Source organism: Oryctolagus cuniculus, chromosome X (assembly GCF_964237555.1).
Source record: "Oryctolagus cuniculus chromosome X, mOryCun1.1, whole genome shotgun sequence".
Lineage (NCBI taxonomy): Eukaryota > Metazoa > Chordata > Mammalia > Lagomorpha > Leporidae > Oryctolagus > Oryctolagus cuniculus.
In genome coordinates this window covers 36739021-36752913 of record NC_091453.1, presented here as the reverse complement: position 1 = coordinate 36752913, position 13893 = coordinate 36739021, and the positions used below count along the sequence as shown (strand labels likewise).

The following is a 13893-nucleotide window of genomic DNA, read 5'->3' as shown; positions in this document are numbered from 1 at the left end:
CCCTCCTCATTATCCCCATTTTACACATGACATGACGGAACATAAGAGAATATGATTTTATTTAGGGACACAACACTAGCTATTCATGCAGTTTTCAATGTAGGAATCACGATATTGAAGACAAGTTCTTATTGCCATCTTTGTGCTCTTAAATTTTTTCCTCTATTTTATATTACATTCACCACAGCCATGGAGTACCTTTAAAAAGTTTGTGGAAAACCAGAATTTAAAACTAAATTTAATTTGGTGCCAAAAATTTTGAAATTCAGGGGGCTGGCTTGGAACACCGTCATCCATATTGGAGTGCCTGGTTTTGAATCCTGACTATTTCTGATCCAGTTCTTTGCTAATGCACACTCTGGGAGGCAGCAGGTGAGGGCTCAAGTACTTAGGTCCCTGTATTCTAGGTGGGCGACTCAGATGAAGTTCCAGGCTTTTGCCTTCAGTCTGACCTAACCCTGGCTTTTGCATCCATTTCAGGAGTGAACGAGCACACACAAGATGTCTCTCTCTCTCTGTTCTCTCTGCATTTCAAGTAAATAAATATTGAAAAAGTTTAAATATGTGCACCTATTTGTGGTAGTATTCATTTTCCTTGACATTTTTGAAGATACTTTATTCCTTTTTTTTTTTTCCTTGCACCATAAAGTTCTTTCTAAAAAGCACTCTGAGGTTCTCCTTTACAACAGTATTGGAAAATTGCCGAGATAGTTTTCAAAAAATTCCATAGCGCAATGCATTTGCAAAAGCAGAGTATAAAACCTCCATATGCTCCATGTTCTAACCAAAACTTGGACAGTCTTTTCAAATTTATCCATTGTAAAAGGTGTGCAGTCCTGGCTCCTTTTGAATACACTTTGCGTTTCAATATTTTGGTCATGCATTCATGAGCTATTTGACCGTCCACATTTATTTTGTCCTTTCCATGTCTTGCACGTTTTGCTGCACTGCATTCATCTTTGTTCTTTCAAGGCTTTCATTTTCATTTTCCCTTACTCTTGGTATTTTTCAGATTGCAATACTCTTTTGCTAAGTCTTTGAATACTTGTATTAACTATTTAGGCCTTTCACTTATAAACAACTTTCCCCTATTATTTACCTGATAAATTTAAACGCTATTCTTTGCTCTCAGTCACTGAAAACTCTTTTATTCTAATTTGGAACTGAGAGTATCAGTACTTTTTAATATTGTTTCACTTCTTTTGTGTTTTTACTGATCTTTCTGGAAGATCTGCTCATCCCCCTTTTTGAATCCTTCCTCTTTAGCCCTGGCTTTCTAAAGCATTTGTGTGAGTTTCACAGTTTCTTTTTACTTTGTTATTAACAGTAATGGTACATATTTAGGGCTACAGTGTTACATTTGATTTTATGTATGCAATGTACTGGTCAAAACTGCGTAATGAACATTTCCTGATCCGAGACATTACTTCATGGTTGTAGGCCCGGCAGTTCTTTCTTCTCTCTGTTCGTACAATATAAACTAGGGTACTGTGAAGTACAGTCTCCCCACTGTGCTGTGCAACACTAGGAACTTATTCTGTTTTTCTGATTCTAATTTGGAACCCATTGATCCAAATTCCTTCCAGTCCTGTCTGTCACTCACACCCTATAGTAATCACTATTCAAAGTCCGGTTGACTTTTCGCAATCCAGGTATAAACTTTAAAAAGCTGGGCCGGCGCCCGGCTCACTAGGCTAATTCTCCGCCTTGCAGCGCTGGCACACCGGGTTCTAGTCCTGGTCGGGGCGCCGGATTCTGTCCCGGTTGCCCATCTCCCAGGCCAGCTCTCTGCTGTGGCCAGGGAGTGCAGTGGAGGATGGCCCAAATGCTTGGGCCCTGCACCCCATGGGAGACCAGGAGAAGCACCTGGCTCCTGCCTTCGGATCAGCGCGGTGTGCCGGCCACTGTGCGCTGGCCACGGCGGCCATTGGAGGGTGAACCAACGGCAAAGGAAGACCTTTCTCTCTGTCTCTCTCTCTCACTGTCCACTCTGCCTGTCAAAAAAAAAAAAAAAAAAAAAAAAAGAAAGAAAGAAAAAAAAAAACGTTAAAAAGCCGGACTTGACAGAATCTACTGGAGTTGCACAAAAAATGTAGCTTAATTTATTTGTAAAAACCTATTTGATCACGGAGGCACCAAGCCTGATTTTCCCTGTTACATACTGTTTCCCACACTAAAGTGCTAAGATGTATCAGGGTGTTCATTAATGCTTGTGGAAACTCTCCATCATATATTATTTTCACTTTTCCACACACTTTTAGAAATGAACTTGAACAGAAGTCACGGATCCATCCTAATGGCTGCATAAAAAATAGCTTATAGCTCCTTGCTTCATCAAATAACTACAAATACAGGAAACTCTTGTTTCTGAAAGTAAAGTTTGCAAAAAAGGAAAACCACCTTGTTTATTCCAGCACCTCCTTGAAATATATATATGCACTGCTGAATAAAAAGTCAAATGAGGTTTTTCAACCTGCAAAGTATTTGATTAGCTTTTCTTAAAATGCTTACCTTGCTCACAAATAGCCAAACAGCGTATATTCTCACTCCCATTGGAAGCTACACAAGTGGATCTCACAGAAACAGAAGGTAGAGCGCAGGTCACCAGAGGGTGGAGATGGTAGGAGAAAGGGCATAGAGGATGGACAATGAATGCCACAACACAGTTAGAAAGGAAGACTAAGTTCTACTCTTCTGTAGTACTCTACATAGCTCTATAGTTAGCAGTCCTGGAATGGAAAATGTACAGTGCTAAAGGAAAAGGTGCAGAACGTGCACAACCCAAAGTAATAATAAATTCCTGAGGTGATGCTAATGCTAATTACCTGAATGGGATTATTACACATTGTGGACATTTCTAGAAAAAGGAAAAGCACAGCGTATCCATTGGCTATGGACAATCACTACTACACGTCAATTAAAATTTCTAAAACTTACAGTCTTTGTGTATGTCCATGAATCCTAAAATATCACACCACCAATTGTGTCCAATTCTAAGTGAATTGTGCCCCACCTTGATAAAAATGCTTTACACAAGACCTCAGAATAAGTACCAACATTCGGAAGGCCTTTCCGCTTCTGAGATGCTAGTGACCCTGTGGAGGGAGAGCGTTGGGTAATACTGCCAGCTTTGCCCTGCGGACAGGACAGGTGACTGATGCTCAGGAAGCACTGCGTATGATGAGCATAACCACTGCTGCTATCCATCTTGTGACAATAGGCTGTGCCTACATCCTAGGACCTCTATCGGATAGTTCTGAACCTTGCGTGGACCAGACCAGTCGTATTCAGGCAGGTGAGCTACCGGCCTACAGATGTTAATGGAAAAAACGTAACTCAGAAGCCAGAGAAACCCAAGTGTTTGCAAGCATGATGAAAGCAACAAAAGCAAAACGGCCACAGGTGGGGCAGAAAATTACTGGAGAAAGCCGACATAAAAATAGACTAACATTTTATATTTACTTATTAATTTGAAAACCCGAGTTGGAGAGCGAGAGAGCGAGAGAGGGAGAGAGGGAGAGAGGGGGAGAGGGGGACAAAGCGATCGTCCATCCTCTGGGTCGCTCCCCAAGCGGCGGCAGGAGCCAGAAGCCATGCGCGTCATCCGGGTCTCCCACAAACTGGCATCCTGTCACCAGCGGCAGCTGCACTAGCCCCAGCGCTGACATATTTAAAAGCTACTTCTGTCACAGCAGGTCTATTTGAGATGTTTTTTCCCAAAGGAGAACCCAGGGCTCTCCTGGAAGAATCAGACTGTTGGAGGAAACAGTGGGGAGCAATTCCTTGGTAGCTGAGGACTGCTGAGGCTTCCGAGTGTAAGTCCCGCCCACGAGCGTCCTGACTGGCGCAGGGTCACACTGCTGCACACGTCCCCTGCTGCGCACGAGCCTTCGCGTTGGCGTGCTCTGTGCACATCCGCGCCGCGGGCGCCATTTTCCCGCTGTGTTCTGTCTTGCTGCCTGCCTGAGACACAGTGAGTAGGTAGCCGCTGTCTGATCAGTTCACGTGTGAGTGAGTATGAGAAGACGCCAAGCGTCTTCGCGGGATTGGGCGATGAGGTGCGGGGACTGAGAACAAGAAGGACTTCAAGGACGTCGGCCTGCGCACAGATGGCGCTGCCACCATGTTTGTTACATTCCGGCTGGGGCCAGGACAAGGGCGGAAGGTTTGCCTGGAGGGCAGTGGGGCAGGTGAAGACAGGGCAAGGGTTGAGGCTGCTGTTGGAGAGATCTGTGTCCCAGAGGATCCCGGTATGGCTCACAGGGGGCAGATCACAAGTCCTCAGAGGAAACCAGACGTAAGGCTGGGCAGATGTTAAGGGAAGGACATAGAGAGTGGGGACACCGAGGTGGTGACAGCATCTCCAAAATCCGTAAAGCGCAGGCCCAGATGCCCAGGGAGAGGCGTCCCTATCGCCCTCTATCCCAGCTTCTCACTTTGGCCTGGTCGGTGCAGAAACACCACGAGAAGGAGGGATGGAGCTGTGCATCTCAACGAAAACTATTTGGGATCACAAATTGGCCTCGTTAGTGCGGTTGTGACAAATAGGATAGTCACTCGAGTTTTCATGGTGTAGCAGATTTCCCAAGAATGTCTCCATACGGGACATCCAGTGATGCGACAGATAGCATCAGCTAGGACCTCTGTCTTGTCCTTACGCCTTTCTGTGTCAGACTTGTCCGAGGAAGTGCTGTTACCAAGGATCAGAAAGGGTGGATATGCATGCATATCCAGGGACATTTTTGAAAGTTATCTCAACATATTTAAAAGTTACAAATTGACGTTTGGCCATGCAAATGTTCAAATACTGCAGTTCTCTTAAATGCATTCTCCAAATCACAATATTCTGCTTTCGTTGAGAAACATGAGTGGCACAAGAGCAACATCTAGAGCTATGGGAGGAGGAAATGCAGAAGAAAGTTTCCAAGAGCAAATTGAACCTGTGGAGGTGAGTGCTTCAATGTGTAATGTTTTCTGTTAGCAAGTTTATCTTTGGGAAAGTCTTACTGAGTAGCAAAATACACTGATAAAGGTCTTCTGCGTTGATGACGGCTGTCACTTGGTGTCGCAAAGGAAACATTCACCCAGGACAATTACATCTGCTGTATTCCTCATGGATGCTCTTTATGTTCCCATGGGATGTAGTCAGTGATTTCACTCTCACGCTTACTCACAGTAGAGAGCACACGTGCATCCCAGCACAGAAAAAAATAACTCCCACGCGCATTGGAGGTAACTCTTCTGGGAGACACCTCTCAGGGGGAGGACTAATTTTATTCAGAATAAGGATGTAGGATCATGTTGAAGAAATTTCTCAAATGATTATTATGCATACATATGTGTTATAGATGGTTATCACATGTGTTTCCACAAGACTGTTTATTTCTATAATTTCAACCTAATAGCCCCAGCAATCTGGTGCTGAAGTACTTCAACTGGAGGAGCCAGCAGTTGAAAATCAGGAGATTCCAGTTGATCAAGATATAGAAGAGGAGGGAGAACCTGAGGCTGAAGGTAAAGGGAAGGAGAACGAAAAGGCCTTTTGAGGGTGAGGGATATGCATGTCTCATTTATTATGGCACAGGAGGAAATAACACTAACATTACAAAGGTATCTCAAACAGTTCCTGCATATTAGGTGGAAAGTTGAAGAATATACATTACAGCTTTGTGCTTTCCTCATTATAAGACTTCTTTTTAAAATTTTTAGATATTTGGGATTGAGTCAGGCTGGGAGCCAGGAACCCCATCCAGATCTCCCACATTGCTGGCAGGAATCCAAGCATTTGGGTCATCATCAGCTGCTTTCTTGGCACAATAGCAGGAACCTAGATCTGAAACTAAGCAGCCAGGACTTGAATCAACACTCTAACGTGAAGTGCCATTGTTGCAAGTGGTGGTTTATCCCACAGTGTCACGCCAGTCCCTTTTCCTGAACGGCTTTGAAGTTATTTCAAGTTACTATGATTTTTAAAGGCGTTTTAAAGCCACACAAATTCTTGTGGGATTGGATCAATGCAACTTTCATCACATTGCTATGTGCCGAATTATTTCTTTGCGAGTAGTAGTCTCAACCTAAGCATTTGCATATTTCATGGTATACTTTTTTGTTTTGTTTTTTTAGCAATTCGCTGTCTTTCCAAATGTGACTGCCAACAATGCCCATTCATTTCTTTACACCCCACTTTCTATTCTCGCTGTAAGATAGTAGTTTTTCCATGAGTCACAAATAATTTTGCTCTTATATTTGGTACTTTCTTCCACATGGGTTTCGTTCATGAAATGTGAAATAAGTACCTAATATGCCTTTCTTTTCACAAAATAAGTGTTGCTTACCCTGGGAAGGGGTGAGTGTCATGATTATATTTAGCATAGACCTACAAATCCACTCATCAAATCTTACAGCAAAAAAGTGTATGTCATTTATAATTCAGATTCCATGCATGGTGTAGATTTCAGATGTCTGAGAAAGTTAACGTTGACTCCTCTTAGTACACTATGGCCTTGGAGGAGTAGATGCAGTGTGTTTTGTTCTGCCTTTCTTTGTTTAAAATATGGCTTTATAATACAGGAAAGCAAGGAAGGCAAAGTCCAATCCTAGTTGCTGCCCATATTGCAAAAATAAGTGCTGTCTCTCTGAATTATAATCTAGCTCTTGCATATTCGTTCATTTGTATTTCAGGTTTTGGAAATCTACATTTATACAAAAGTTGACAATTGTCATAAAATCTCCCAGAGTTTTCATCTAGAGTCACAAAGTGTCATGCTCCAGGCCCTGTGGGTTTCCTGCTTCCATTCTCTCCACACCTACAATTTGTCTCCCTTCTGCCCTGATTAGAAGCATATATTAACATGACTATATACTTATTAATATTATTTTTGTTCTGATGCAAACCCACTTATATTAATTTTCAGGTAGTATGAAACATCATTACCCTGTGTGTGTGCAAATCCAAGGGATAAAGTCATTCTTTTTGAAAATCAGTGTATAATTCTATAATTCAGGAAATTTAATTGTTCAATAATGCAATTGTTTAAGATGCAGTCTACATTCAAATTTCCCTATCTGTCCCAGTAATTTCCTTTGTACATATTTTTGTCATCCAGAGTCTAATCCATTGCATTTGATTCTAGTGTAAAGTTTGTCCCATTTAATCTGCGTGAACTTCTCTATCCCTATCATTCATGACAGTGGCATCTTAATTACTTTATTAATTGTTTATTTTCAATTATTCTTGATTGTGCATATTTATGGGGTACCCTCTGATACATGGATACAAGTATTCAATGGATGTTGATAAAGTAAGGTTATGTAACATTTCCCTCTCTTTAAATAGTGTTCTATTTTTCTGATTTGCACCTGATGGCTCCACATATCTACGGGTTACAATGTGACATTTCAAATGTACACCATGTGTACCAGTCAGACAAAGCAATGGATTTTAGTCTGTCCCTGTCATCATTCTATGCTTGGAGCCATGGAGGGCCTCTTCTCTATCTATTCACAGGCTGTAGGACAGGCTATTCTTAGTTACAGTCATCCCACTGTGCAGTAAAACACTAGAGTGCATTCCTTCTCTGTCTCTTGGTACGAGTTATCAGATGCCCCGGCATTCACAATCTCCTATAAATCAGTATTTTACAACATTCAGGTCGAAATTATTTGTGGCTTCCACATGTGAGCTAATACATGGGATGATTGCTTTTTGTGTCTGGCTTTTCTTGAATTGGCAATCTCACTCTTCCATATTTTCTTATGCATATATTAGGATAACATTGTTTTATCGCTGAATAAAATTCCATTGTGTATACAGACCACATTTCCTGTATCCGTTCATCTGTTGATGGGCATCTATGTTGCTTCCATTCCTTAGTTCTTGCAGATAGCATGGTAGAAAAACCGGTGAATGCAGGTATCTTCTTTGCTACACTGATTTCATTCCCAGCCCCTCTGATATACAGTGTCTGCATTCTAACTTGTGGCTGAACAGCTACACCAAGCACCTGTGCCAATGGAGGCATCCTTAAAGAGATTAATCTTTTATTAACATATGTTCTCATGCCATACTTACTGGTTTCTACTCATGCCATATTACATGTCAGGTACTTGGAATCTAAATACTCTCCAGAAATTTAATTTTAGTCTTGGTCTCACATTCTTATTGGATCGGACAGACCCAAAATAATAATGATTTGGTACTTCGAGTATAACATCAAGTCGGAGTAATGGAAAGTAGTTTGAGGGAAATCGTGACTGGAGAAAAAGCATAACAATGGGGACATATGACTTCCCCTTGCGTTTTGGCAACAGAATCTTGAAATAAGGATTCTGGGATCTTACGCATCCCATTTACCTGCAGGTTTGATTTCACAACACTGGCAGAATGTATTTTACCATTTTATTTTTCACATTTCATGTCTTACTGCTTAACTATATTTTCATTCTATTTCTTTATTTCAAAGTCAGAGTTACACAAGAGAAAGAAGGAGAGGCAGAGAGAGAGAGAGAGAGAGAGAGACAGAGAGAGTCTTCCATCCACTGGTTGGGCGCAATGGCCTGAGCTGTGCTGATCCTAAGCCAGGAGCCAGGAGTTTCCTCCAGGTCTCCCATGCAGGTGCAGGGGCCCAAGGACTTGGGTCATCTTCTACAGCTTTCCTATGCCATAGCAGAGAGCTGGATCGGAAGTGGAGCAGCCGGGACTCGAACCAGCACCAATATGGGATGCCAGCACTGCACACAGCGGCTTTACCTGCTATACCACAGCACGGGCCCCAATCTTTCATCCTTTATTTTTTGTATTTTAGGTATACAACATTATTTGTTGATAAATATATGTAAGTGATCCCAAAGAACTACTATCAATCTCTTCATATGCTCTCTCCTAAAATGTTTCTATCAGTAAACTTAAAGTTGTAGTAATTTATTGTTAATTAGTACACACGTTGGATTTGCATCTCTAGTATTATTTAACCTGCAACTTTTTACCTTGCATGTACATTTCCCAATTCACTATCCAACACTCCTGGTAGCCAACATTCTACTCTGTTTCCATGTATTCATTTTCAGAGTCCCCACCTCAGTGAGATTCTGCAGTATTTTTCTTTCTGCCTATGGCTTATTTCAGTTAGCATCATGTCTTCCAGGATCTTCCATGTTGACACAAATGATAAGATCTTCTTCATAAAGTATCAGTAATATTAGATTTTGCGCCCCCAAACACACACAGAGAGACACAGAGAGAGGGACAGAGATAAAGCACAATTAGATTTTTCCGCTCATTTGTTTAAACACGTTTCATTCTCCGTGGTCCTGTGTTCACAGGAAAGCACAACCTTGTCCATAGCTAGAGCGAGGTGATTCTGGATCCATTCCATTGGCTTCAAGCAGTGAAAGTTTGGGGTGCTGTGTATGCAGACAGACTAGTTACATTAAGAATTTGAACATTTGAATTAGTTGACTTGGGTGAGTGGGGAAGGAAAGGAAGTACACACGTTCCCATTCAGATTCACACAGGTCTCTTGTTTGTGCACCCCATTGGCTTCAGATGCACTCTATCTAGAAGGCCAGTCTCTACTTCATCTGGGAAATGCTGTGGATAAATACTTTCCAGTGAGAAACATTAACTAGAGTGTTCATGCCTGCGTGCAGTACATTGGGTAATGGGGTATGTGCTCCTGATCTGGGTATGGATTTTTTTGTTGTTGCTGAAATCCTGGACATAAGGAAAGAAAAGTCGATTCTGCCATCTCGTTATTGTCTCTCGGTAACCTTTTTATCTCTAAGGGCCCCACGTGGAACCAGATGTCCAGGAAAATCTTCAGCTTGACCCTGGAGATGTATATGAAAATGGTCCTGAATTCAATGAGACAGCACCTCACAACTAGAGCACTACAGTGCCAGAGGCAGGTATGTAATTCATTAAGGTGCAACATTATATGTCTTTGTTTTTCATGATATTAAACCATTTATAATACCATAGAGATAACATTAATTCTACTTTAATAACAGTGTTCACATAAAAAGACCATTGGATGACTAGTCAGCCTTTAGAAGACTGTCACCCTGACATGTTTTCAGATAACTGAAACAAACTGGGTCCAAGCCATATTGAAGTGAAATGTATGAAAATATTTTCTTACTTAGCAGTATAAGTCTTCTAACCAACAGCTAATGCTTTTCACACCCTGTTATAATTTATGTTTCAATGAAATACATAATGCATTTTTGTTATTTGTATGAAAGAAGCTCCTGGCTCCTGGGTTTGGATCCACCCAGCTCCAGCTGTCGCTGCCATTTGGGGAGTGAACCAGGGATGAAAGACCTTTTCTCTGTCTCTCACTCTCTCCCTGTAACACTACCTTTCAAATAAAAAAAAAATCTTAAAAAACAAAAGGATATGCGTGTATGTGTGTGTGTGTATGTATATATACATATATAAATATATATATAGAGAGAGAGAGGAGAGAGAGAGGTCGTCCATCATCTGCTGGCTCACTCCCCTAATGCCCACAACAGATATGTCTAGGACTGGCACTCATTTGGGATTTTCCATGGGGGTGTCGAGGACCCAGGCACTTTAGCTGTATCATCTGTTGTATCCAGGGTTCACAATATCAGGAAGTTTGTTCAGAAGTGCAATCAGAACCCAAACCCAGGAACTCTAGTGCAGTGTGTGAATGTCCCAAATAGCGTCCTAGCCACTGTGCCAAATGTCCATCCACTTTTTAAAAACTTATTTTTTATGTATGAAGCAGAGATACACAGGAAGAGAGAGTCAGGGAGAGGGAGAGGAGAGGGAGATGGGGGAGGGGGAGAGAAACCGGGAGGGGAAGAGTTAAAGGGCAGTTTTAACACTACTTCCAGGAGCCTACTGAACTTGACAGAAAGGAAGTCTTGCAAAGTTCATATACATGAAATATGTATGATAAAAAGACAAATGTTAAATAAAGAGGTATTAAAACATGACCACACAATATGGATATTAGTAATAAGAGCCACAGAGTTAATAAATCAAAGGGAAACGGAAGGGAAAACTTAATAAAGACAAGTGCTACATTAGTAAATGGAGAAGTAATCCAATGAATAAACTAAAGGTACTTGTCTTTCTATAGTAATATAATATAACAGTAGTTTCTATATTCCTGAAGAAAATGGAAAAAGCCAGCAATGAGTGTGGAAAAGAGATTAATAGATATTGAATATGTTATATAATTAAGAGTAAATATGTTCTTGAAATGTGACTTTTCTAGAATGGGTATAAAATGTGACTGATTTTTGTGTATTGCTTTTGCATCTTGCATCTTTATTGGATTTGTTTATCAGTTGTAATAGTTCCTTGGTACAGTCTTTGGGTGCCTCTGTATATAGAATCATGTCATCTGCTAACAGGAATAACTTGGTTTGTTCCTTTCCTGTTTGTATATCTTTTATTTGCTCATGTTGCCTAATGGCTCTGGGTAAAACTTCCAGTATTTATGTTATAACAGCAGTGAGAGTGAATCCTTGCTTGGTTTCAGATCTTACATGAAAAGCTTTCAGGTTTTCCCCATTCAGTGTTATATTTGGTGTGCTTTTGTCATGTACAGCCTTTATTATCTTGAAGAGTTTTCTTTCTATAGTATTTTGCCCAAGGTTTTCGTTTTTATTATCATGAATGGATGTTGAATTTTACTGAATGCTTTTTCTGTGTCTATAGTGATGACCATATGATGTTTATCTTCTTTCTGTTTTTTTTTTTTGTATTTTGTTTTTCTGTTTTTTTTTTTTTTTTGACAGGCAGAGTGGACAGTGAGCGAGAGAGACAGAGAGAAAGGTCTTCCTTTTGCCGTTGGTTCACCCTCCAATGGCCGCTGCGGCTGGCGCCCTGCGGCCGGCGCATCGCGCTGATCCGAGGGCAGGAGCCAGGTACTTCTCCTGGTCTCCCATGGGGTGAAGGGCCCAAGCACTTGGGCCATCCTCCACTGCACTCCCTGGCCATGGCAGAGAGCTAGCCTGGAAGATGGGCTACTGGGACAGAATCTGGCACCCCAACCGGGACTAGAACCCGGTGTGCTGGCACCGCAAGGTGGAGGATTAGCCTAGTGAGCCGCGGCGCCAGCCTCTTCCTCCTGTTGATGTGCTATAGTATGCCTATAGATTTACAAATGCTGAACCATGCTGCAATCCCTGAGAAAAATCTCAATTGTCCATTATGAATGAATTTTTCAATGTGTTGTTGGATTCAGTTTGCTAATGTTTTCTTTACAATTTACACATTTATGTTCATTGGGGATATTTATCTATAGTGTTCTTTATTTGTTTCTTTTTTTTTTTTTATCCATGTCTGACTCTGGATTCAAGATACTTCTGGTGTTGGAGAATGAGTTTGGATGGATTTGCTCCCTTCTGATATTTGAGAACAGGTTGAGAAGGATTGGTGTTCTTCCTTAAAAGTTCGATGGACTTCAGCATTGGTCCATAGATTTTCTTTGCTGGCGACTTTTCATTACTGAGCTACTGGTGTTTTCATGTTTTCTGTGTCTTCATGGTTCAGTTTTGGTAAGGTATGGATATCCAGAAATTAATTCATCTCTATTTTAGGTTTTCCAATTTGTAGGTGTATGGTTGTTTATAGTAGTCCCAAATAGCCGTTTGTATTTCTGTGATATCATTTGCAACATATCCTATTCTGTGATTTTACGGAGAAAGTATTTAATATGCTAGAAATCACACATTATTTAACAAATCCCAGTAGTACCAGAATCTAAACATCACAGGCACCATGGATTTTTCCATGTGGACAAGTTGTCGATCAAACACAGTTCCATTTATTAACAAATGCTTGTCTTTTCCAGGTGTCTCACTCTGCTTCTCATTTCTGTCTCCATTCCATTCTCTGTTCGTTTCATCATTTCCTTTCTTGTCTCAAACGGTGAGACTTGGCATATGTATCATCACAGTTTGATGGCAAAAATGATGGTGATAGCAGAAAATTTGTGTGACAGTGTAATTCACTATACAAACATGAATGCTTTCAAATTTAAAAGGAAGTGTTATTCATATGTACAGGTGGAATAAATGTGAAAACTTGAAACAAATGATTACACTTGCTTCTAAAAGAAACATTAAATGTAAAGAAATATTTTTGCACATCTGCCCAATCAAGGAGAAAACAAATGCAATACTGACTTTTCGTTGCACTTCACTTAGGCAGTTCCAATGTGACGACATTAACAGTTGTATCAGTGTTGTGTTCAGAATATGATTTCAAACCAAAACATCAATCTTCAAAAAAGTATACATTTGTTGTTGGAAGGGAGAGATGGCACCACACACACAGGCAGAGAGAGAGGCAGGCAGCTAGAGCCAGACCGAGCCAGTGAACTTGCTTCCATTGGTTCACTTCCCAGATGTCTGCAACAGCGGGGCTGTCTCAGGCTGAAACAAGCAGCCAGGAAATCCATCCGAGTTTCCTGCGTGGATGTCAGGAACCCAATTACCATTCCGATGACACGGGGGGTGTCAGGGCAGTCCAGGCTGTGCCGGTGACATGGGCGGTGTCAGGGCATCCTAGGCTGTGCCAGTGACACAGGTGGTGGCCGGGCACTCTAGGCTGTGCAGTCTGCAGAGCGGAGCTTCAGGGCAGGCCTGTGGCTGGTTCCCTTGGGGCCCTGCATTTCCTAAGATGGGTCCCCTGCACAGCCCCGCCCATCTTATAAAGAACTCGGGGGGATCCCGAGAGGAAACAGCGAAACCTGGAAGCTGGAGGCAGCCTCTCTTCCCACCTTTGTCCAGGTCGGTGCAGTGATTCTACTGTCCTAAGGGCAGCGGACATACTGCCCACAGAGTTTGGAAAAGCAGCTGCAGCGCAGCTCAGACGCCCCCGTCCATCCCATGTGCCCACTCCCTCTCGGC

At 41.7% G+C, this 13893-nt stretch overlaps 1 protein-coding gene across 2 annotated transcripts; it reads left to right on the top strand.

Annotated features, from left to right (window-relative positions):
* The first annotated feature begins 3654 nt into the window (after positions 1-3654).
* LOC138843245 (putative G antigen family E member 3) lies at positions 3655-13458 on the top strand. Of its 2 annotated transcripts, none has more exons than XM_070066655.1 (5): positions 3655-3977; positions 4861-4948; positions 5406-5514; positions 9784-9906; positions 12340-13458. In XM_070066655.1, exons 2-4 carry the CDS (start codon positions 4865-4867, stop codon positions 9882-9884), a joined length of 294 nt encoding a protein of 97 aa, XP_069922756.1. In that variant the 5' UTR covers positions 3655-3977; positions 4861-4864; the 3' UTR covers positions 9885-9906; positions 12340-13458. The 2 variants fall into 2 exon arrangements, with proteins under 2 accessions (XP_069922756.1, XP_069922755.1); XM_070066654.1 differs by having other exon boundaries at positions 3658-3973; positions 12340-13457.
* The last annotated feature ends 435 nt before the right edge of the window (positions 13459-13893 follow it).